At 46.0% G+C, this 23013-nt stretch overlaps 1 protein-coding gene across 2 annotated transcripts; it reads right to left on the bottom strand.

Moving 5' to 3' along the window:
* CLEC18B (C-type lectin domain family 18 member B) lies at window positions 1–22863 on the bottom strand. 2 transcript variants are annotated; one of them, XM_036751435.1, is made up of 12 exons: window positions 22746–22863; window positions 21135–21226; window positions 13803–14036; window positions 11449–11546; window positions 10695–10816; window positions 10312–10419; window positions 6904–6996; window positions 6136–6242; window positions 3984–4113; window positions 3318–3414; window positions 1198–1289; window positions 1–673 (listed from the first exon to the last, which is right to left on the bottom strand). In XM_036751435.1, exons 1-12 carry the CDS (start codon window positions 22861–22863, stop codon window positions 636–638), a joined length of 1329 nt encoding a protein of 442 aa, XP_036607330.1. In that variant the 3' UTR covers window positions 1–635. The 2 variants fall into 2 exon arrangements, with proteins under 2 accessions (XP_036607330.1, XP_036607331.1); XM_036751436.1 differs by lacking the exon at window positions 13803–14036.
* Between the last annotated feature and the right edge of the window lie 150 nt (window positions 22864–23013).

The following is a 23013-nucleotide window of genomic DNA, read 5'->3' as shown; positions in this document are numbered from 1 at the left end:
TGCTTTGCTATATTCCTTGCCCAATACCATGACTAGCCAGGTCCTAGTACCTAGACTTACTATCACACAAACAGAGGGGGTTGGGGAGTGGTCTCTCTGCCCATGCTTCCTGTCAAGAGCATTGAATGATCTAAAGAGCAGTGTTTATGGTGTGCGGCAGATCCTTCCGGGATGGCCAGGGCTGCGCCTGGCACATATTTCTTGGCTCTCCCTATAAACCAGTAGAAGCAAAAGGTAGGATACCACAACAGAAAACATTAAGAGAAAGACCTGGCCCAGAAACCCCTCTTACCCTGTGTTCAAGAGGGGAGAGGGAGGGTGGGGTGGTTAGTGACTAGGAGCCTCTAATGGTTATTTCCACCTGCCCTATACCAGCTTCACTCAGCCCTCCTCTCACACACACCCCTTCCCTGGTGGTCAGTGAGTCTTCTGCCTCATTCCCTGGGCCCCATTTCTCTTTCAAGGAGATACAAAGATGCCAAATGAGCACGGCAGATGTCGGGGGCGGGGTATCCTTGTTCCAGAATCATCTTCTGAGCTGCCTGAATCATCTTCTTCCAGATGGGTGCCAAGGGCTTGGGGCAAGGGAAGGAGGGATGGGCTGGAGGCTGGCAGAAATGACGGGAGCTCCCACCTCAGGGCTTCACGTCCCACTGGGAAATGTGCTCCTGGGCTGTGCAAGATACCAGAGCCAAGTGTCAAGGATCCACTTGGAACTCACTTGGGGAGCCCATTTCAAACAGACCAGGCTAAAAGGCAGGGTGCATTTAGTGAGGTTCACAGTGGGAAAGTCACGTCCATCAGGAGACATAGGAAAGAGGAAATGGAGGCCCCCCCTGTAAGGAGGGGTGTGTTCTAGCCAAGGGACCCAATGTTGCCCCTAGACTGCGACTTTTACCTGCTACGGATGCTTCATGCTCTCATAACAGAATCATTTCAGACTGTCAGCCCAGGGCACAGAGAAGATCATTTCTATGCCTGAACTGACCTAGGGATTCTCCCACCTCCCTATAATCTCTGATAACCCTGCTAGACCTAGAGAACTAAGAAGAACCAAGGGGGCCTAGCTGTCTACCCAGAAGAGCCTTCACAGTGAGAATCAGAGGGAAGGAAGGAGGAAGGTCCAGGGAGGAATTCTAGGATCAGCCAATGGAGGAGGGAGACCTAGGACAGCTTGGGGGTCAAGGGGCCACTCACCAAACTGGCAGATATAGCGGTTTCGGGTTTTGCAGCGCTGGTCATTCCAATTGAATGCAGCAGATGCCTGCAGCTCCACACAGTTCCCAAACCTGTAGGGTCCCAGACAGGGAACTGAGAATCGTCCCATGGGGAGTGATCTGGGTGGAGATTTGGGAAACCTTCCAATTCTCAGATTATGGATCTATAGGGGACTAAGTGGTCTGCAATGCAGAAGATGCTGCCTCTGCTAAGATCCATAGGGCTAGCCAGTGCAGGAGCAGGGAGGGAAGAACCCTGCTAGTTACTGAAAGTTGCCAGCCCGCAGCAAGCCTGTCTCTAGCCTCCTACCACACCACCCCAGGCCTGAGAACATTCAAAGCTGTTTTCAGAGGATTCAGGGAGGGCTCTGGAAAAATTCTCATCCATTTTGTAAAAAGAATTTCCAAAAAAAAAATTTCAGGCAACAAAGCACCCCTATTCCACCATCACCTCCTCCAATGTTTAGCCATGCTGACAAGGTCTCCTCCTGCCTTGTGGGGAAAGTGGTGACAGGATGAGAGAAAGGGACAGAGGAACCAAGTGAGATAACCCATGTAAAGGGTTCTGCATACTGCCCAGTAGAAATACTAGCTAGCCATTAGAACCAAGACCCTGTGCCCAAGGGAATGGATGGTCTGGACATCGATGAAGGTATTACCTGGCGTCAAGCACTATGCTAAGCAATGGAGATTCAAAGAAAGGCAAAAACACAGTCTCTGCCCTCAAGGAGCTCAGTATTCTAATGGGGAAAAGGAACATGGGAAGGTAAACTTAGAGAGGAAGCAGGGCTGGGGATGGGGCTCTTGAAACCCCTGTTCTGCCTCCTTCCTCTCCCCAACTCTCAGGCCCCCAGATGATGTGGAGACCACAGCAAGTTTGGAGACAGATGGTCCCTAGTATGGGCCTATCCACGAAGCAGGCACATTGTAAATATCATCTATGAACCAGCTCCACATTCTGACCACGGGACCACTACTTCTCCAGACCCAACCTTTCATGTTCTGTCTCTAAATGTACACAGAGCTTCCTGTGCCCAGAGTGCACTCCCCCTCATCTCTACCGGTCAAAATCCGTATCTTCCCTGAAGTCTTGGAATCTCTGTGAAGCCTTTCCTAATTCCCCAAGGTGCTGGTATTCTCATCCTCCTCAAATTTTACTGCTCCATATATGAGGTGTATCCCCAGGAGAATGTAAAGTCCTTGAGGGCATAGACTTTCATTTTTGCTTGCAACCTAGCACGGTGTCTTGTACATAGTTAACATTTGTTGAATCAAATTGAATGAAATATTATTTTGTCTTGTTTTCTAATTGTATCCTGGTTTTCTGGTTTTGTTTTCTAGTTAAATGGAGAAATCTCTCAGGGCAGGGACTGTATCATACATGCATCTTAGTGGCAATATCGGCCAATTACCCAATGGTGTGAGGGTAGGCGGGACAAAGACCGGACAGTAGACAGCGTAGAGATTTTGACCACCGCCTAACTTGGAATAGCCCCTGGCCCTGGGACACCCCTCCTTACAGAAGCTAATCCATTAGCAGGATGGGCCTTTGAAACTGCCCTACACATTCACTCTTGATTCATGGTTTGTTGATTGTCTGGACTTGAGGAAGTCGTGGAGGAAATGTTAATGATGCAGATTAAACTTAAAAGTTTATATATTATATATCACATGTATGTGTGTGTGTGTGTCTGTGGATATAGATATAATGTATATCATAATGCATACATGTGTATGTCTAATGTATATTATCTATCATCTATTAATGTGAGAGAGATCTATCCCTGACACACTTTTAAGTTAATAACTTAAGTTAATAATAAGTTAACATATGAAACTTAAAAATTTATATATTATATATCATATATAACTATGTATAATATCATAAATACACACACACATACACACACAACATTATTGGCATTTTCTCCATCACTTTTTTAAGTCCAAACAATGAACAAAACAAGGAATTGAGAGCTGATTGTAGGATAGTGTTTTATATATACACACACACAAACACACACATACTTTTCTTCCCCTGGAAAGCTGATTGTTAAACATTTACCAGCACACCCCGGCCCCTACCCCATACTTTCTTACCCCTGGTTGTCTGGCTGGCCAAAGGCAAAGCTGGTGAAGGAGTAACGCTCTCCCGTGGCCCAACGGAAAGAGTCCTTGGAGGTCTTGTAGGTCAGTCCTAGAATAAGCACAACACCATCAGGTCAGTTGTACCACATGTCACTCTTGGGGTCCCTATTTTTGCCTCTACCTCCACCCTAAATCAATACTGAAGGAAGGGATTAGGAGGGACTGCTCTATTGTCTTGAGTCTATGGGCCCCATGTCCCCTTTTCCTTCACTATTCTCTTTACATGTCTTCTTTGAAGGGCTCTTGGCCACTGCTGAAGCCCCTGAACCTCTCCCACTCACACTCACTGGCTCCCCTCCTTCCCTCTCCCCCTCTTTGTACCCTTTGTCAACCTGCCTGATCTCGGCTGGAAGACATTTCTTCTTCTCCTCTCAGCCCTTCCCAGTGAAGGTTATTGACCCAACAGCTGGCCAGATTCCTAATCTCCTTGTTCTAACCCTTCCCTCATCTCTTGCTCTTAATCCCCATCTCATCTCCACATGGCTAGAATTGTAGGATCCACTCACCCCTATTCCAGCATCCCTAAGTGTAATTACAGAACCCTAAGTGGGCAGGAGTGATTTGGGGGAGTCTCCAAGGCCCAATTCCTACCCCGTCATTTCCAGCCACCATGCTCACCAATCCAGAAGTTCCTGGTCTCAAAGTCAGCATCTGTCACCTCGTTGGTGGTTTCCAGGCGTCCCAGGTAGAAGGCAAGGATGTCCTGGACTTTTTGATTCTCAATCTGAGCCAGCATTCCACCCTTCTCCTACAAGTTACTAACCCTGTCACTGGTATCATCTTACCCAGGGAACCCAAGGTGTCTCTGGGCTTCTCCTTAGAAAGACCCCAAGAGACCCCATCCATTATCCACCCTCAAAAAGATCAAAAAAATTTCAGTGGATTTCCCCAAATATGTGGTGCTAGACCTGGAGTCAAGAAGACTTGAATTCAAATCTTGTCTCAGACACTTGCTGGGGGCCATCTCCAGTCATCCTGATCTATATCTGGCCACCAGACCCAGATGGCTCTGGAGGAGACAAGTGAGGCTGGTGACTTTGCACAGCTCTCACTCACTGAAATCCAATTCACTTACAAGTCACAGCATCGCCTCCTTGATGTCCTGTCCCTCTTTGAGAACAGACACTTGCTAGCTAAGCCACCCTAGGCAAGTCAGTTAACCTCTGCCTGCCTCAGCTTCCTCATCTATAAAGCAAAGATAATGAGAGAACCTCCCTCCCATGATTTTGGGGAGGATCAAATGGAATATTTGTAGAGCACTTTGCAAAACTTAAAGCTCCATATAAATGCTGGATATTATTATTGTAGTTTGTTATTGTTAAGAAGTTACCTCCCCCCTCCCAGAGCCCCTGGGACCAGGCAGTCAGTAAGGGCCAACCATGTATCTAAATCCAATGTCTGCTCATGGGGATGCCATGAAGCATCACCACCAGGGGCTCCACCCCCTGTCCTGCATCTAGGCTGCTTGACTCATCACTCCTTGGATGGGATGGGAGTCAACAATTCTATTCCTTCCAGTGAGATGAAGGACCACCAGGGTTTAGCGTGTCTCCTGTCATTGCCTCCTAAGGTCCTCCAGGCTTTAACCATGTGTCCTACCTCCCAACCCTATCGTCCCCCAGAGCGGTGGTCTGGCCTACTTGAGTTAATTAATGACCCCTGGGCATCGCATCCTCCCCACTGCTGCACCCTTAGGACTTCCAGGCCTTTCCATTTGCCCTGAAGCTGGATTTTAGACAATTAGAGTGTGAGGAGAGGTCTTTCTCCCCTGAGTCTTCCTAACACAGGTGCAGGTCCCAGCAGAATACACACACTGTCCTGACGGTTGTCTTCTCTCTCTCCACCTTTAAAGGGCCTGTTTGTCAACTGATCAATACATCCCCCAATTACTCAACATAATCCTGCAATCCGAGCACCGACAGAATCGGTTACACAGACATTGGCAGGGAAAATGTCAGCTTCTCCAGGGCAAGGACTGATTCATCTTTGTATCCCCAGCACTTGGCACAGTGCTTGGCAGGTAGTAATTTATATTGGTTGAATTAAATTGAGTTAGACAGCTTGTCTCTTCTATGGGACTGTTGAATTCTTTAAGATCAGAGGCTGCATCTCCTCAAATCTCCTAAAAGCTGATTGGCTAAAGTAGCTTCCTTGATGTTGGCCCTCTGGGACCGGTAATCAAGAGAATAAGGGGAGGAATAAGCATTTCTATAAGACCTACTATGTGCCAGGCACTGTGCTAAGCACTTTACGTACCAAATCTCATTTGGTCCTCACGATAACCCTTCAAGGTAAGTGCTATTATCCCCACTTTACAGTTAAAGAAACTGAGGCAAACGGGTTAAGTGCCTTGCCCAGGGTCCCAATGGTATTAATTGACAGAGCCAGGACTCTGACTCCAAATCCAGCCTTCTTCCCCCTGTATCACACTGGCCTCCATGAGCCACACCCTAGCCTGAGGAAATAGGCCAACTCCATTCTAAATAGATAGAAGCACCTGAATAAGGTCTGGCACTGGAGAAGACCCTGCCATCACACCAAAGGGCTTGTTGTTCATTCTCTTGGGGCTTAATTCCATGACATCAGCAGTTTAGAGGCTTTAGCTTCTCCCCAGAGGATTCAGATTCACATTCAGAAAATATTTATTAAGTATCCACTCTGTAAGAGGCATTTTGCTAGGGGCTGCAAACCCACCTTTCCTTTCCTTCAGGCCCCAGAAAAGCCCAGGACCTTACCCCCACCCTAGAGGGCCCACCAGAACAAGCTTTACCTGACATTTATTCTTGGACCCATAGTATGTGTCTGCCTCAGGGGAGATCATGAAGCAGCTGCCATCTATCCAAAGGTCACAGGCATGGAAGGGGAACTGGACCTTGACTGAGAAAAAAGAGTGTGGGCCCTTGTGTGCACATATGCCTTGATGTGAGGTCAGGACAGGGAGCACCTGGGCTGCTCTGAGGGCTATGTCAGTCCACTGACAAGCATTTAGTAAGCACTTACTATATGCCAGGCACTGCGGCAGGCTCTAGGGCCAAAGAGACAAAAGTGGAACAGTCCCTGCTCTCAAGGAGTTTCCATTCTATTTCAAGGGAGACCACATGTCCATGTATCAATACACAAAGAATAATAAATACAAAATAGACATGAGGTTGTCTGGGAGGCAATTGGGAGGAATCAGGGAAAGCTTCATGTAGAAGGTGGTAATTGAAGTGAGAAGGATTCTCTGAGAAGTGAAGAGAGAGTGCATTCCAGGCACAGGGTACAGCCAGCGGAAAGGCTGGGAGACAGAAAATTAAGTGCTACATATAAGGAACAGCCAGAGGGACAGTTTGGCTGAACCACTGAGTGTGAGAAGGGGGAAAAGGCATTAATGAGGCTGGAAAGGGAAGCTTTCCCCCATGATCAGGAAGCTACGTACATAGAGAGTCCTGGAAAAGTTTCAGCAGGCAAGTCCTGCTTTCCTTGATTTCTGAGAGAGGATCCAGAGACCCAGGCTTGATCTGGCTTTAGAGAGAAGGATTTGGAAAGCCACACTCACTTGCACACTCAGCTCCACCATAGCCAACATCGCAGAGACAGGAGCACTCTTCTTCCCGGAACCGGCCATGTTGACACTGGACACTGCACCGCACTGTAAAGTACCCAAAGCATGGACAAGCTGGCCCTGACCCAGGCCAGTCTGCACCCCCATCCCTGACCCCTGCCTCCAAAGCTCAAACACCCATAGAACATCGTTTTGTTTGTGTCAGTATTAACCCCACCCTGATCTCCCTAAAAAGTCCACCCTCATTACTTCCCAAAGCCCTATCCAGCCCAGGGTGGAAAATTGAGAAGAGTGAAAAATTCAACAGCTGCATCCTCCTCAGGCAGGCTAGAAGGAGATGGGGGAGTAGGACCCCTCAAACATTGGACAAGGCTAGTGAAGGGTACAGAGGACAGCATCCAATTTTCGGGTGAGTATGGATCCCAATTCTATCTCCCCTCCCATAGGTTGTGTGGGAGGGAAGCCACTTTGGTGAGAAGAAAGTAGGGAATCCCATGACCTTAAGGGGTGCCTTCCAACTCTGAGTCACCTGAGTAATTAATTCTTCCCTCCAACTCAACTGAATTCTTTCACATCATGAATGGCAAAGTGAATTTGAGGGCTCATTTCCTGCTGCTTGCCCCCGTTGGTATTCCTTGCCCAGGGCGGTAGTTGTCCCAGGTGCTGAAATTACCAGTTACAGCTTAGTGCATTCCTCCCCCACCCCGCCCCCTTCCTCACCTCGTACTCAATTTTCAACCTTTTTCAATCTGGAAGCCCACTACACCCCTAGACTGAAACTGCTCTTCTGCAAAGTGACCAATTGTCTCTTAATTGATAAAGCCAATGGTCTTTTCTCAGCTGTCATCCTTTTGGACTTCTGTCAGCATTCGAAGATATATATAACAACCATTTCCTTCTGAACATCCTCTCCTCCCTTGGCTTCCATGACATTTCTCTCTCTTGGTCCTTCTCCTACCTGTCTGGCCACACCTTCTTGTTCTTTGCTGGATCATTATTTATATCCCACCCTCTGATCACGGGGTGGGGGGCTTTCTGTGTTTTGTCCTAGAACCTCTTATAATAATCATATTAGCTCTCACTTCAAGGTTAGCAAAATCCTTTACAAATATCTATTTGATCCTCACAACAACCCTGGGAGGTATTATTATCCCCATTTTACACAGGAGGAAACTGAGGCAGACAGATGTTGCCAAAGGTCACACCACAAATAAGTGTCTGAAGCAGAATTTGAACTCCTAACTTAAGGTCCAGTGCCCATACAATTATTAAATTATCACAGCCATACAATCTATATATCCAACCCTAATTTCTTCTCTCTCGAACACTAATTCTAGTGCCTTCCTAGAAGCACAGTGCCTCACATTTTTCAGTCCTGTCTGACTCTTCTTGACCCCATTTGGGGTTTTCTTGGCAAAGATACTGGAGTGGTCTGCCATTTCCTTCTCCAGCTCATTTTGCAGTTGAGGAAACTGAGGCAAGCAAAGTTAAGTGACTTGCCCAGGGTCACACAGTTAGCAAATGCCAGAGGTCAGATTTGAATTCACAAAGATGAGTCTTCCTGACTATAGGCCTGGAAGTCTATCCACTGTACCACCTAGCTGCCTGCCTGGCACATAGTAGGCATTTGGTAAACATTTATTGAATGCCAGCTCCGCACAGTCAAGTGCCTGCAAGACATCTCCATCTCAATATACCATTGACATCTCCAACTCATCATGCCCCAAACAGAACTCATTATCTTTGACCGAAACCTGTTCTGTCTCCAAGCTTGCTTCTTTCTTCCAAGGACACCACCATCTTTCCAGTCGCCCATTCTTGATGCTTCCCTCTCCCTTTGCCAAGTCTTATTAATTCTACTTCCATAAAATCTCTCCAGCCTATTCCCTTTTTTGGCTCTTGCCTAAACTATTGCAAAAGTCTTCTAATTAGACTTCCTACTTCCCATCTCTCTTGTCCACATAGCTGTCAAAATAACCCTAAAGGACAAGATCTGATCATGGGACTCTCCTCTTCAAGAATTTCAGTAGCTCCCTATTACCGTTAGGATAAAATATAAATCCTTTAGCTTTGCCTTTAAGTCTTTCACAATCAAGATTCAGTGTATTTTTCTATACTCATTTCACATTATCCCCTTTTATGCATTCTATGGTCCAGTCAAACTGGCCAACATATTTTCCCCAAACTTTGCATTCCGTCTCCTAACTCCATGGTTTTGAACAAGTTCTTCCCTAGAATATGCCTAGAACACCCTTCCTCCCAGAGCAAGTGAAGCTTTGCCCCAAGCATCAACATCTGGAGGAGTCACTTCGTCCCTTGGGTTCCCTCCCCAGGAACATCTGCATCCTCCCCACAGTGACCACTGTCTCTGTGCCTTATTGGGATGTTTTAGACAGCACAGCAACCAACCCCGGGGTCTGGTCCCTGGGCTCTCCTTCCCCTGGGTCCAGCTATCTCTCCAGACCCTCTGTCTCCTAGTATTCACACGTAGTCAGACTTTCCTCTGTGGCTATGCCATCTCCAAAAAGAAATACCACTACTACCACCGACAACAAGAAGCCCTCTGTGTTTGCCCCAAGTGAAAAGAAAATCTAGTTACAACTCTATTTCCTTAGAGAGACTTGGATAATCTTGGTCTCTAAGAATCCTTAGCTTCCTTTAAGACTACTCTCTGGTGCGCTCTCTCTCTCTCTCTCTCTCTCTCTCTCTCTCTCTCTCTCTCTTCTTCCTCCCCCTCCTTCCTCCCTCCCTCTCTGTCTCTTTCTCCCTCCCTCCCTCTCTCTTTTCCTCTCTCTCCCTCCCTCCCTCTCTCCCTCTCTCTGTCTGTCCCTCCTTTCCTCCACCCTTCTCTCTCTGTATCCCTCCTCTTTCTCTCTCTCCTTCTCTCTCTCCTCTCTTCTTCTCTCTCTGTTCCTCTCTGTACATCTATCTCTGTCTCTTTTTCTTCCTCTCTCTCTCTTTGTCTGTCCCTCCATCCCTCCCTCCTTCTGCCCTTCCTTCTCTCCCTGTCTCTCTATCTTCTTGTCTCTCTATGTCTGTGTATCTCTGTCCCCGTCCCTCTTGCTGTCTTTGTCTCTGTCTGTGTGTCTCTCTGTGTCTGTCTTTCTATCTTTGTCTCTCCGTCTCTCTCTGTCTGTCTCTCTGTCTCTGTCCCTCCTATTTGGGTGAATGTTGCATCCTGCCAGTAGTATGGAAGCTCCTCAAGGACAGGAACCATTTTCCATTTTGTTTTGTGTCCCACATCTGCCAGTTACATACTGTTGAGTTGAGTTGGCTCCCATACCACATAGTTCCATTACCCATGGATGCCCCCTGTACACTGAGTCCTAGGCTCTCTGTGCCCCGCCATCTTTGTTCAGTCTAGACCATGTACTACCCACAGACATCAAGGACCCTCCTCACCTTGGCAGTACCTGCCAGTGTAACCTGAGGGGCAGTCACAGTGACAGGTGCTGACATTGAGATGTCCATTGTTCCGGCAACTCATCCGACACGGGTTTCTGGGTACCTCTGATCAGAGAGGGCACAGGGAATGAATGGGTGGGGCTTAGGCACAGCATATAACCCCACCAGACTAGGCCAACTCCAAAGATGCCAATATTGTCAGGGTGACATTTCTGGGGACTGATGGCATCCTAGGTGATATCAACAGAGGAAAGACAAGGGTAGAAATCACTGGCTACTCATCTGAATGGGCACATCACTTCCATCCGGAAGATTTAGCTTCCTCTGGGTCATCAGGGGGGAGTAAGAAGAGGGGCAGAAAGAGCTGGGGGAAGACTCACCACAGAGCCCGCCACCATGATCCCAGGCTTTGAAACAGCCTGAAACACCAGCAGTGCAGAGCGAACACCAGGCCCCTTTTTTGTATGGGACGATGGTCTTCCCATTCATCTCCCAGTTGCCCCTACATGAGAGAGCACAGCGGCTCAGGGGCATTGAAAGAGCTCTGGATTCAAAGCCATATATTCTCATTCTCTGACCCTTCTACCATGTACCATGTACCGTGTGTGACTGTGGTCAAGTCATTAACTATGTCTGGGGCCTAATTTCCTCAACTAAAATGAGAAAGTTGGATTAGAATCAAGGATCCTTAACCTGAGGTCCTATGGATACATTTCTGGGGGGTCTGTGAATTTGTTTTTTGAAATATTATAACTACATTCCAATAAAATTGGTTCCCTTGTAATCTTTTGTATTTTATTTTATCATTTAAAAACAGGATTCTGCGAAGGGGTCCATGGGCTTCAGCAGACTAATGCCCAAGGGGATATGACAGTCGACTAGCTAGTCCCTGTGGGCCCTTCTATGTCTAGATCTATGATGCTATGAAGGATCTGGTGACCTGGATGGGAGGGCGGGGGACAAGTAGAGAACATTCATTGTGGGCTGACTCTTCCCCTCCTCCCCACCAACAACTGGAAAATTGCAAAAGGTACAAGTCCCTTTTGTCTGATGCCCACAAGGACAGACAGTCCCAGAAGAATGGACGGGGGATGAACAACACCACCGCCAGGCCCAGATATGGGGAGACCTTACCCAGGAGAATAGGCACAAGCAAATGCTTCCATCTCCATGAGGCCCACAGTGCACAGGTGTTTCGCACAGCCCAGCTGGCTTGAGGTGGCCCACACAAGCTGCCGGAGAAAGAGAGGGTCCACAGGCTTAGAGTCACTGGACTTGGTCCACTCCCCATCCCCATTCTCTGCCCCTCCTGGGCGTGTCCCAATCTGCCCCCCAGAGAAGATATGCTGAGGGTCTTTCAAGCTGGAACCACACAAAGGCAACCAGAAAGAAGAGCACATCTCAACTTCCATATCCCTCCCCTCCTCATCCCCAACACACAGATTTGGGTAGAGCTTGTCAGGGAAAACTTCCTGAGGGAACTAAATGAGTCTGGAGTTGAAATTTGAAAGAAGAGAGGGACAGCAATGGGTAGAAAAGGTGGCGTGGGGTGACCCAGGCAGGCAGGGAGCATGAGAGGCTAGGAAGACCAGGGTGCTCTGCACAGCATGAATTTAGAGCAGAGATGTTCTAGTCCAGCTTTTCCATTTTATAGATGAGGAAACTGAGGCCCATAGAGTTAAAGTGACTTGCTCAAAGTCATGAAAGTAAGATGGTATGCTAGGGGGTGTAGTGGGTAGAGCACTGGCCCTGGAGTCAGGAGGATCTGAGTTCAAATCCAGCCTCAGACACTTAACTAGCTGTGTGACTCTGGGCAAGTCACTTAACCCCTATTGCCTCCAAAAAAAAAAGGTAGTCAGGAGAGTAGATGCTTACTAAATGTTAATTGAGCTGAATGAAGTTGTGTTCTTAATTTAATCTTAAATAATATTATATATTATAAATTATACAGACACGTAAGATACATATATTATTTATTATAAGTTATTATTACTTATAAATAATGGCTAGTATTTATCTAGCACTTGAAGGTTTGCAAAGCACCTTACATCTACTATGTCGTTTGACTCTCACAGCACTGGGAAATCGAAGCTGATATTATCCCCATTTTACAGACGAAGAAACTGAAGCCCAGAGAAATTAAGTGATTTGCTCAGGGTCGCATAGCTAGTAAGTGTTAGAGGCAGGATTTGAACTCAGGTCTTCTTTTTTTAATTTTTTTTAACTCAGGTCTTCTTGAATCCAAGTCCAGCACCCTGTGCTCTTAGCTATCATCATCATCATCATCATCACCACCACCACCACCATCACCACCATCACCATCATCACCACCATCATCATCACCATCACCACCATCATCATCATCACCACCACCATCACCACCATCATCACCACCATCATCACCACCACCACCACCATCATCATCACCACCATCACCACCACCATCACCACCATCACCATCATCACCACCATCATCATCACCACCACCACCATCATCACCACCACCACCACCATCATCATCACCACCATCACCACCACCATCACCATCATCATCATCATCATCACCATCATCATCATCTGTCTGGACTAGTGATATTTTTGGTGTAGGAAACTCCAGATAAGGCAACTCCCTATACCAGTGTTGATCAGCAGCTACTCTAAGACTGTCTGTATAACTGATAAACTATCACTTGCTTTCTCACAGGCTGGGGTGGGGGCAGGAAGGAGGGAGAGAATTTGGAACTCAATTTTTTTTAAATGAATGTTAAAAATAAGTTAATTAGTGCTATAGTCTTAGAAAGATGATTAGGGCTATGAGAGGTTAACTTGCCCCAAAGTCAATTACTCAGAATATGTCTGAAGACAGACTTAAACTCAGGTCTTCCAAACTCTAGAGGAGGCTTTCTAGCCACTATGCTATGCTGCCTCTTACTATTACATTTTATATGTTCTTCAGTCATGTTGGACTCTTTGTAATTCCATTTGGGGTTTTCTTGGCAGAGATCCTGGAGTGGTTTGCCATTTCCTTCTCCAGTTCATTTTACAGATGAGGAAACTGAGGCAAACAGAGTTAAGTGGCTTGCCCAGGGTCATACAGCAAGGAAGTGTCTGAGGCCCAGATTTGAACTCAGATCCTCCTGACTCCTGGCCCAACACTCTATTCACTGTACCACCCAGCTGCCCTGCCTCTTACTATAAGAAGTATTCATTATAGATTAAAAAGTCCACCCACCAATGAGAGGCAATGAAGTGGAAAGAGCAAAGATTCTGAATTCAGGGGACCTGGATTCAAATTTTATCTGTGTGACTCTGGGCTAGTCACTTCATTTGTCTGAGCCTCGATTTCCCCTTCAGTAAAATAAGGGACCTGGATTAGATGGCCTCTGAGGTCTTTTCCAGCTCTGGGTCTATTTACCCTGTGACCTTGAGTTGGTGTTTGAATTGAATCCCTGGGAAAACAGGCCATTGGGTCCCAAGTGGGCACCTACCTGAGTGTAGTGAGCACAGGTCAAGTTGCTGGCACACTGAGCAGCCGAGTAGGTGTACCGTTGCCCCTCTCGAAACCACGAAGTGATCACATCGGTGAAGGAGGCAGCCCCAGCCGGCAGGAGCTGCACATTCCAGCCTACCTGCAGGGCCTGGACCCGGGCAGGGAGCAAAGCCTGGGCTGAACACTGGGCTGCCTGCTCCTGGGCCAGCCTGGCCAGCTGATCACTCCAATCCTGCAAAAGAGGCAGAGACAGAGGACTCAGACAGCAGGCCCCTTGGAGTTCTAGTGGTGAGGGGGAGTGCAAGGAGAGGAGAGACACATGGGTCTAGCACCCAGACTCTCCCTGTCAACCTATTCAGGCTGCACAGAGTTCAAGGTCTCAGTAGGATCATTGTTCTACTAGAAAAGATCACAAATTCACATCTATGTTACATTCCCCATAGACCATGTACCTTCGATCCAGTTCCAGAATTGAGTTACCATATATCACAAAACCCCTGAACCTTTTAAACTAGCTTTAATTAATTCAATTGAATTAATTAAAATAATTAAATTTAATTAATTTGGTTTCCTGCTTTGTAAGTATCCACTAGTCCCGGAGATAGACTTTTTTCTCCTCTCCCAGGCATATGCTCCTTCTTGCACATAAAATGATAGCAGTTGTTCTTCATTGACCTTACACCCTCCCCAACTCCATCTAACACACACACACACACACACACACACACACACACACACACACAACACTGCCTCCTTAAGATAGATGAGGAGAAAGGATTCATATTCCCTAGGGAGTAAATGGAAAATAAATACCCAGAAAGGCTGAGACCTCCAAAGAGGGCCACAGCTAAGGTGGAGCAAACAGGTCTTCGGCTCAGGGCACAGAAATCCATTTTATTTATTTCTTTTTTAAATGAAGTTAAATTTCATTAAAATGAAATAATTTTTAAATGAATGTTTATAGATGCCTTTTGTATTTACATCAATCCCCAGATTATGAGAGGAGTGACGAAATGTGGACTTCGTCAACAACTCGGCTTACTAACTAATTAGCAAGGATCACCAGTTAAAATAGGAACCAGAAGGCAGTTTCCTCCCCACCCAAAACACACAACTGAATTTGTCTTTAAAAGTTCATTTGAGGGTGACTTTCATGCTGTGTGTCCTAGAACTGTCTCTGTCAGCTCCCCCAGAGCTAACCCCTGTTCAGCTACATATTCACCACACAGAGAAGTTCTGATGTTCTTGGTAGCTGCCTCACCCGGAAAGTGACCAGGGCTCTCTGGACTTTGCAGAATGAGAAACAGAACTGTTTCCACCTAAGTACTGAATGACCTCTAGGGGCTCTTCCTTTTTTCTTACTGTGATTCTAAAATGATTGTGACAGAACCTATATGAATAATATCTACATTACCATCAATGAAGTTTTGTTCTGACCCTCAGAGCGAAGACTCATTCCAGCATTTAGCATCATGCCTGGCTAAGGGGGAACATTAAGAAGGCTCCATGAAGAAAAGAAGAGTTAACCTGTTTGCTATGTGTGCTATAAGTTTGAACCCACTTTCCCTTGGACCCTGTATACACTTGCTGAAGAATAGGTCCCAGACTTTTGGGGGGTGGATTTTTATACTAACTGCTCTTACTTACTATAGCACTTTAGTAAATACACAGTTCTAAAAGCTAGTAGCATCTGGTTGGCCAGTTTATATCAAAGGATATTCAATGGGGGAAGCATACTGTTGAGAGCTTGTGAGCAAAAGCATTAGAAAACCATCCTCTCTAAATCAGAGACACCTAGAGGGGAGAAGGAGCAACTTCCCTCTGGGGACCCCACCTGCCAGTATAAATGAAGGTTTGGGATAATAACCCCAGAGCCTGTCCTACACTTGAAAAGAAAAGCCAGCTGTATATAATAGTCACAAATCCATGTGCAACCCTCATTTTTCTGTTCTACTATGACTATGGAAATGTTCCTTTTATTTGGCACTGCTTCAGTTCAAAATAATTTTTTATGAAGTATGTGTTTTTTGGCAGATGGTAAGATGGTTTACTTAGAGAACCCTAGAGAGTCAACTAAAAAAACTAATCAAAACACTTACCAACTTCAACAAAGTTGCAAGATATAAAATAAACCCACAAATCATCCATATTTCTGTGTATTACCAACAATATCTAGTAGGAAGAATTAGAAAGAGGAATGCCATTTAAAATAACTACAGACAGTATAAAGTACTTGGGAGTCTACTTGCCAAGACAGATAAAGATGGATCTAAATAACTGGAGAAATATTCACTGTGCATGGGCCAACATAATACAAATTACATTACCTAAATAAATTTACTTATTCAGTACCATGCCAATCAAACTTCCCTTAAAGAATTATTTTATAGAGCTAGAAAAAAATAATAAAACTCATCTAGAAGAACAAAAGGTCAAGAATATCAAAGGAATCAATTTTTAAAATGGTAAGGTAGGTGACCTAGCAGTATCAGATCTCAAACTATACTACAAAGCTGTAATCATCAAAGCCATTTGGCACTGGGTAAGAAATACAGAGACTGATCAGCAGAGCAGATTAGGTTTTCAATAGGCAGAAGCAAGTGAGCACAAGTACCTACTACTTGATAAACCCAAAGATCCTAGCTATTTAACAAAAACTATGGGGAAAATTGGAAAGTAGTCGGACAGAGGTAAGGTATAGACCAACATCTCACAGCTCAAAATGGCTATATGATTTAGTAAAAAAAAAGATAACATCATAAGCAAATTGGAGAGTTGGAGTGCAGAGTTGAAGAAATTACCTGGCAGATCTATGGATAGAAGAAGAATTTGTGACCAAATAGAGGTCCACAAAAAACAAAAAGTATAATTTTGATTGCATAAAATTAAAAATTTAGCCCCAGAAGAGATCAAAATCAAAGTAGCTAAAATTAAAAGAAAATAAGGAAATTTTGGGGGTAAAAATCTTTGTAGTAAGTTCTCTGATAAATTTCTAAGATATAGAGGGAACTGATTCAAATTTAAAAGAAGAAAAGCCATTCTTTAATTGACAAATGGTCAAAGGATATAAATAGGCAGTTTTCAAAGCAAGAAATCCAAAATCTCAATTGCCATATGAAAAAATACTCTAAATTACTAATAATTAGAAAAATGCAAATTAGAACAACTCTGAGGCACCACCATATTACCCATCAGATTGACTAAGATAACAAAAAAAGAAAAATGATAAATGCTGGATTGGCTATGAGAAAACAAGGACACTAATGCATGGATTATGGAGCTATGAACTAGTCCAAGCATTCTGGAAAATAATTTAGAACTAGTCCCCAAAAGCTATTAAACTCTGCATATTCTTTGACCCAGCAATTCCACTACTAAGTCTGTACCCCCAAAGAGATCAAAGATAGAGGGAAAGAATCCATATGCACAGAAATATTTATGGCAGCTCTTTTTTGTGGTGGCAAAGAATTGGAAACTGAGGAGATGTCCATCAGTCAGGGAATGGTTGAACAAGTTATGGTATAGGAATGCAATGGAATAGTATTATGCTATAAGAAATGATGAATGGATAGTTTCAGAAAAAACCTGGGGGGACCCGTATGAACTGACACAAAATGAATTAAGCAGAACCAGAAGAACAATTTATGGTCATCAATTCTGAAAGACTTGGTATCTTTGATCAACATAACAACCAACCCCAATTTCAAAGGACTCATGATGAAACACATTATCCACCTCCAGATAGAGAACTGATAGGCTCAGAGTGCAGATTGAAATATATTTTTCTATCTTTTTTTCTTTTCTTCTTCTTCTTCTTTTTCTTGACATGGCTAGTACAGGAATTTATTTTGCGTGACTATACATGTTTGCAAAGGCTTTTGCTTTTCTTGCTTTTTCCATGGGTGGGGGAGAGGAGAAAGGAGGGAGATAATTTGGAACTGGAAATAAAATAAAATGAAGTAAGTATGTGTATGGGTTTGTGAGTGGGCAGAATGTGTATGTGGAGACGGTTTATGGAGGTAAGGAGGAATGTATTTGTGTATATGCATATATATAGGTGGTAGGGCTTGTGAGTATTTACAGGAGTTTGCAGGAGGACGTAGGTTATGTGGGGGGTTCGAATACTAATGGCACTGGGGGCGGGGGGAGGGTGCTTTGAGTGTGTGCACATGAAGGTTAATAGGTGTTTCTGGTGGTCCACAGTAGTGGACATGTTCTACCATGGACAGCTCCAGGTTCTTTGACCTTGGTGGTGACCCTGATTCTGGGACTATATACACCAAGGAGTCTCAAGTGAGCTTAGCAACATGAGAGGGAGTGAAGACCTGGGAACTAAGGAGACAGGATTCTCCCACCCCCACCTCCTGGGAACTTCACCTCCAGGCATTCAAGGTCATCGCTGAGCTGGGAAGGCATTTATGGCCTGTCTCCCAGCCTCCACAGCTGGGGGCTGAACTAGCCAGCTGGATGGTGACTTTGAATGCTCACTCCCTAGGGAAGCAGCTAGGGAGAACCCCTCCCACCCTTTGGGAGCTCCCCATACCCAGGGCCTAGTTAACCATTGTACCAGGGCCCAGGAGCAAGAACCCTGGGGCCATGCCCCTGCCTTTACTCACCCTGAGTCAGATGGGAGGTCTCTTTGGGACTAGAGCCTGGAGGTGACACATTTTCTGGGCATCTCCCCCATAGATCAAGCCAGGGTGGGCTTCAGGTACCCTTGCCTAGAGTCTCCCTCATCTGAAATTGTAGTTGAATGCCTCCCCTCCTCCCAGTACAAGGGAAAACAGGAGGCGATACAGTTTCTTCCCTCCCAGCCCTTGTAGGAGGAAAAATCCTCAGCCTGGAAGCCCAGGTAGACACAGACACTCTTAGGAAATCTTCCAAGAAGAGAGCAAACTATGGAGACAGGAAGCTGTGGGGGTGCTCCCACTTCAGAAGCTCCTGGCTGATGTATGAGATAGATCCAACTATCCCTGGTCCCCTTGACCAAGCCCTCCCTGGGCTGTTTACAGCAACTAGATTCCTCCATAGTTCCCTAAGTTAGGTCCCCCGCCCACTGGACCATCCTTACTTTCATCATTTACTGACACCCCATCTCTGGAGCCAAGTGACGGTCAAGATAGACAAATAAGCTGGGTGTGGGCTTCTAGGATCATATGAGAGATCCCCAGGATGATTTGTTCAGGAAGAGAACCTCAAGAAGTCAGTCCCACCCAAAGACCTTGCCACAGCTTCCTCCCTGGACATATATATAGATATATATATATATATATATATATATATATATATATATATATATATATATATATATATATGTGTGTGTGTGTGTGTGTGTGTGTGTGTGTGTGTGTGTATGTGTGTATATATATATGTGTGTGTGTGTGTGTATATATATATATATATATATATATATATATATATATATATATATATGTGGTTCCCATGTGGAGATTTAGACCCTACTCTCTCTCTCACACCTCCATACCCATCCCTAGCTCAGCAGTTTGTCCAAGCCTTCATCTGGCTCCAGATAGGAGGTTGTATCTGGGAAGGGGTGTTATGAGGATCAGATGAGATAATACATATACAGTGCTTTGCCAACCTTAAAAAGCTAGTTATATAAATGCTAGCTATTTTTATTTGCTACAGGGGCAGGAAGGATCCAGTCCTCCTGAGAGTTTCAGATGCCCCCTCTCCCACTCTTCCCACCACACACACACACACACACACACACACACACACACACACTCCCCTAGCTGGAACTAATTCTGACAGGGTCGATGAAGCATGAGGTCTGGAGCTAAGCACGGAGAGCTCAGCCACCAGGGAGTGGGAAGAGGGAGAAACAATTCTGGGGCCCTAGGCCTGGCCTCTAGCAAAGCTGAGCATGATCTCCATCACCTCCCCAGAGTATAGGGATCCTGGATCTCTCCAGGAGAATATATGGCCTCATCACCTGCATATCTTGGCCAGGATCACCAGGCCACTCACTGCCCCAGTTCACAGGAGGTGGGGGTGAGACCCCAGTCCATTCCCCCTGACTCTAGGCAGGACTGGGGCAGACAAGCAGACAGATAGGCTCACCCCAACCCTCCCCAAGGAGAGAAGATCTGTGTGCTCCCCTCAGTAACAAGTTCAACAGACCTCCTTTGTGGGAAAGCTGCCTGCTTCAATGCCAGCCCAGCCTCAGTGGAATTAAAGACTGCTAACACCTTAAGTTCAACTGAGGAACAGGGAGAGGGCATTGATAGATCCCATAGCCACCCTCACTCTTTCTCACATAGCCTTTGTTTGAGTTCCTCCAAAGCACTTACACGATATTTTACATTTATTATTCATTCAGTAAACATTCAGTATCTACTGTGTGCAGAGAGCCCCTAATGGCCCGGGGGACAGATGAGTCAGTTAAGATACCATGCTTGGCTTCCTGATCCACCCAGCAGTTGATGCACTCCCTCCCCAAACAACCCTGCATTCATTTTGTTTACATAGTGTATGTGTGTGCACACACATGCATATACATGTACATATGTATATATGTGTATATATTACATATCTGTATAATATACACATTCATTTCTACATGCAAACATTGTCCCCGTTCATGTTAGAACGTAAGATCCTTGAAGACGAGGACCTTTTTTTGCTTTTTCCTAGTAAATTCAGAACCTCCCACGATGCCTAAATAAATGCTTGTTGACAGATTACAGACTATCCTTTCTAGACTGTAGGTTCCCTGAGGGCAGAGACTATGTTTTAGCTACATTTTGCTTCTCCTCCATGACTTAGCCAGCTTTTGACTGACCTCTACACAGTAGGTGTTTGGTTAAATCTTTACTGAATTGGATGGAATTCAGCTTTCTCTCTACCAGTAAACAAACATTCTCAATTCCTTTAGCCTTTCCTCATGCTGGGCTTCTATTTTACAACACCTTGGGTCATCCTCACTGCCTTTTTCCAGCCCTTTCAGGTCAATTCTGGAGGCTAGGGAGAGTGGGGTGGGACGGTGAAGCCTTTCGCTAGTGCAGTAGGGAGGCAGGAAAAAAGTTATGCATTCATGATTATGATATGAAAAAACATCCAAGTCCTGATTAGTGCAAATAACCGGAGGTCAAGTCATTGCATTGTTTGAATTTTCACTGCGTATGTCACTGTGTTGAGCTGGAACCAATAGCCATATTTTATATAATTATAACTTTAAATAGTGTGAATTTGAATGCATGCTCTCACTTCAAGGTGAGTCAGAAATTTACACTGATCCAGGACATAGCTATGTAAATGCTAGCTATCGTCATCGTCATCATCATTATTAATTATTCTGACTACTCACCATTCTCTGCATGTTGGCAGCCGGGGGGTGGACCTTGCTCCGAAGTCTGTTGTGTAGGGCAAGAAGCAAGAAACTTTCCTTCAAGCTCAGGGCTGGGATGGGCAGTGGTGGAGCAAAGGGAGACAGACAGACAGACAGAAAGGCCAGAGTCAGTCAAGGAAGCAGGGAGGCTGATTCAAAGCCCGGAACCCAGCGGGTCTCCTGGAGCAGCAGGGCCTCGACACTTGTCTCCCAGATTGCAACAGGAGGCAGGCAGATCTCCATGGTGATGGGGAAGGGGGAGACAGGGAGGAGGAAGGGGTGGGGAAGATCAACCTCTCATTGGAAGCAGGACACAAAGGGACAGAGACAGAGAGGGGGGCCAGAGGCTGAGGCTGCGAGGGCATTTCTTTCTGGGGGAGCACTCAGGGGATAGCAGAGGGGAATGGGTCAGAAGAAATAGGGTACATCGTCCCCAAGGACCTGAGGAATGCCAGGAAGGAATACAGGAAAGCCCAAAAGACTGTCCACATGAGGACCCATAGGCAGGAAGAAAGAGATGACAAGTGGCTCCTCCTGGAACCCCAAGGATACACGGATTCTTAGTACCACTCCCTGCCCCTCCTCCCAGCCCACACATGGACCGGGGAGGCCCCATAGAAACAATCTAGGAAGCAGGGAAGATGAGGAATCCAGGCTGCAGGCCGTGGGAGATGGTAGGAATGCTTCCAGATTAAGAGACCCCATGTCTGAACACATGAAATCCCCCAACCCAACTCCCCAGAAATTTCCATAGAGTGGGATCTGATTTGCATAGATCTGGCCGACTTCCCCAGCAGCTTTCAGTGGGGAAAAAAAAACTGGATTTTAAAGTATGTTCAAATCCTGGCTTTTTCACCTCTGTGACTTCGGGCAAGTCATTTAACCTTTAAGCTTCTGCTTCCTCTGAAAAATGGGAGAGGGCACAGGGCAGCTGGTCTCAAAAGTGCCTTCTTGCCTCTAAATCTACGATCCCATGGATTGAAATGTTTCTACCCCCACTACCCCAACCCATATTCTTGAAGGTTTTCCTCTTCTTGGACCATCTCCTTCCACCTGAAGGTGGAGGCTGCGGGAGTGGGGCAGGGAGTGTGGAAACAGCCTGCCCAGAACAAGAGGGAGGGGGACCCTTGGAAGCTTAGTCCTCAGCCCTCAGTGGAGCCACACTTCTCGCACTTGTCTCCCCTTGAGCCCCAGGGTCTGCCCTGGTCTTCTGGTTGTTCATTTTAGGTCAGAAAGCTAAACTGAATTGAGCCCAGCCTTGAAATGGGTCCAAGTACCTCTGGGCTTCAGAGGTCACAGGAGGAAGCATCTGGTGGGCACTCAGAGCACAGCCAAGAGAAAAGGTGGTGGGCCACCATCCTGTCCTGATCCTTCCCAGACCCTCTGGCCTCTAACCTCCATTCAGGGCTCTGCTTCAGGGAAATCCCACGAAGTGGTCCCTAGGGGATCAGACCTGTGCCCTGGGAGAGAGAAGGGCTCTCTCTGGTCCCTGCATCCCATCCTGTGGGGCTTGCAACATCTCCCACCCTCTTCCTCCACAAGCCAGACTTCCAAAGATCCCATACCTCCCTTCTCCCCAACCCCTATTACCTTGATATAGAGGAACCTCCTTCTGCAGCTGGGGCGTTTGGATTTCTGCCCAGGTAAAGTGAAGAAAACTCAGGAGCAAGGTCAGGAGCCTCTGGCGCAACCCCCATGGTCCCTGCATGTGAGGCAGCTCTCACTTGGGCACTGGATGTATTGGTACAGGGCTGGGCAGCGAGAGCGTCACTGGGGCTCTGAGCTATGCCTGTCTCTGTTTTCTTGTCCCTTTTCCCAGAGCAGGTTCCCAAGCACTAAAGTCTATTCAAAACTTTAG

Source organism: Trichosurus vulpecula, chromosome 3, assembly GCF_011100635.1.
Source record: "Trichosurus vulpecula isolate mTriVul1 chromosome 3, mTriVul1.pri, whole genome shotgun sequence".
NCBI lineage: Eukaryota > Metazoa > Chordata > Mammalia > Diprotodontia > Phalangeridae > Trichosurus > Trichosurus vulpecula.
The sequence above is the reverse complement of the archived record's forward strand: the minus strand, read 5'-3'. Positions and strand labels throughout refer to the sequence as shown.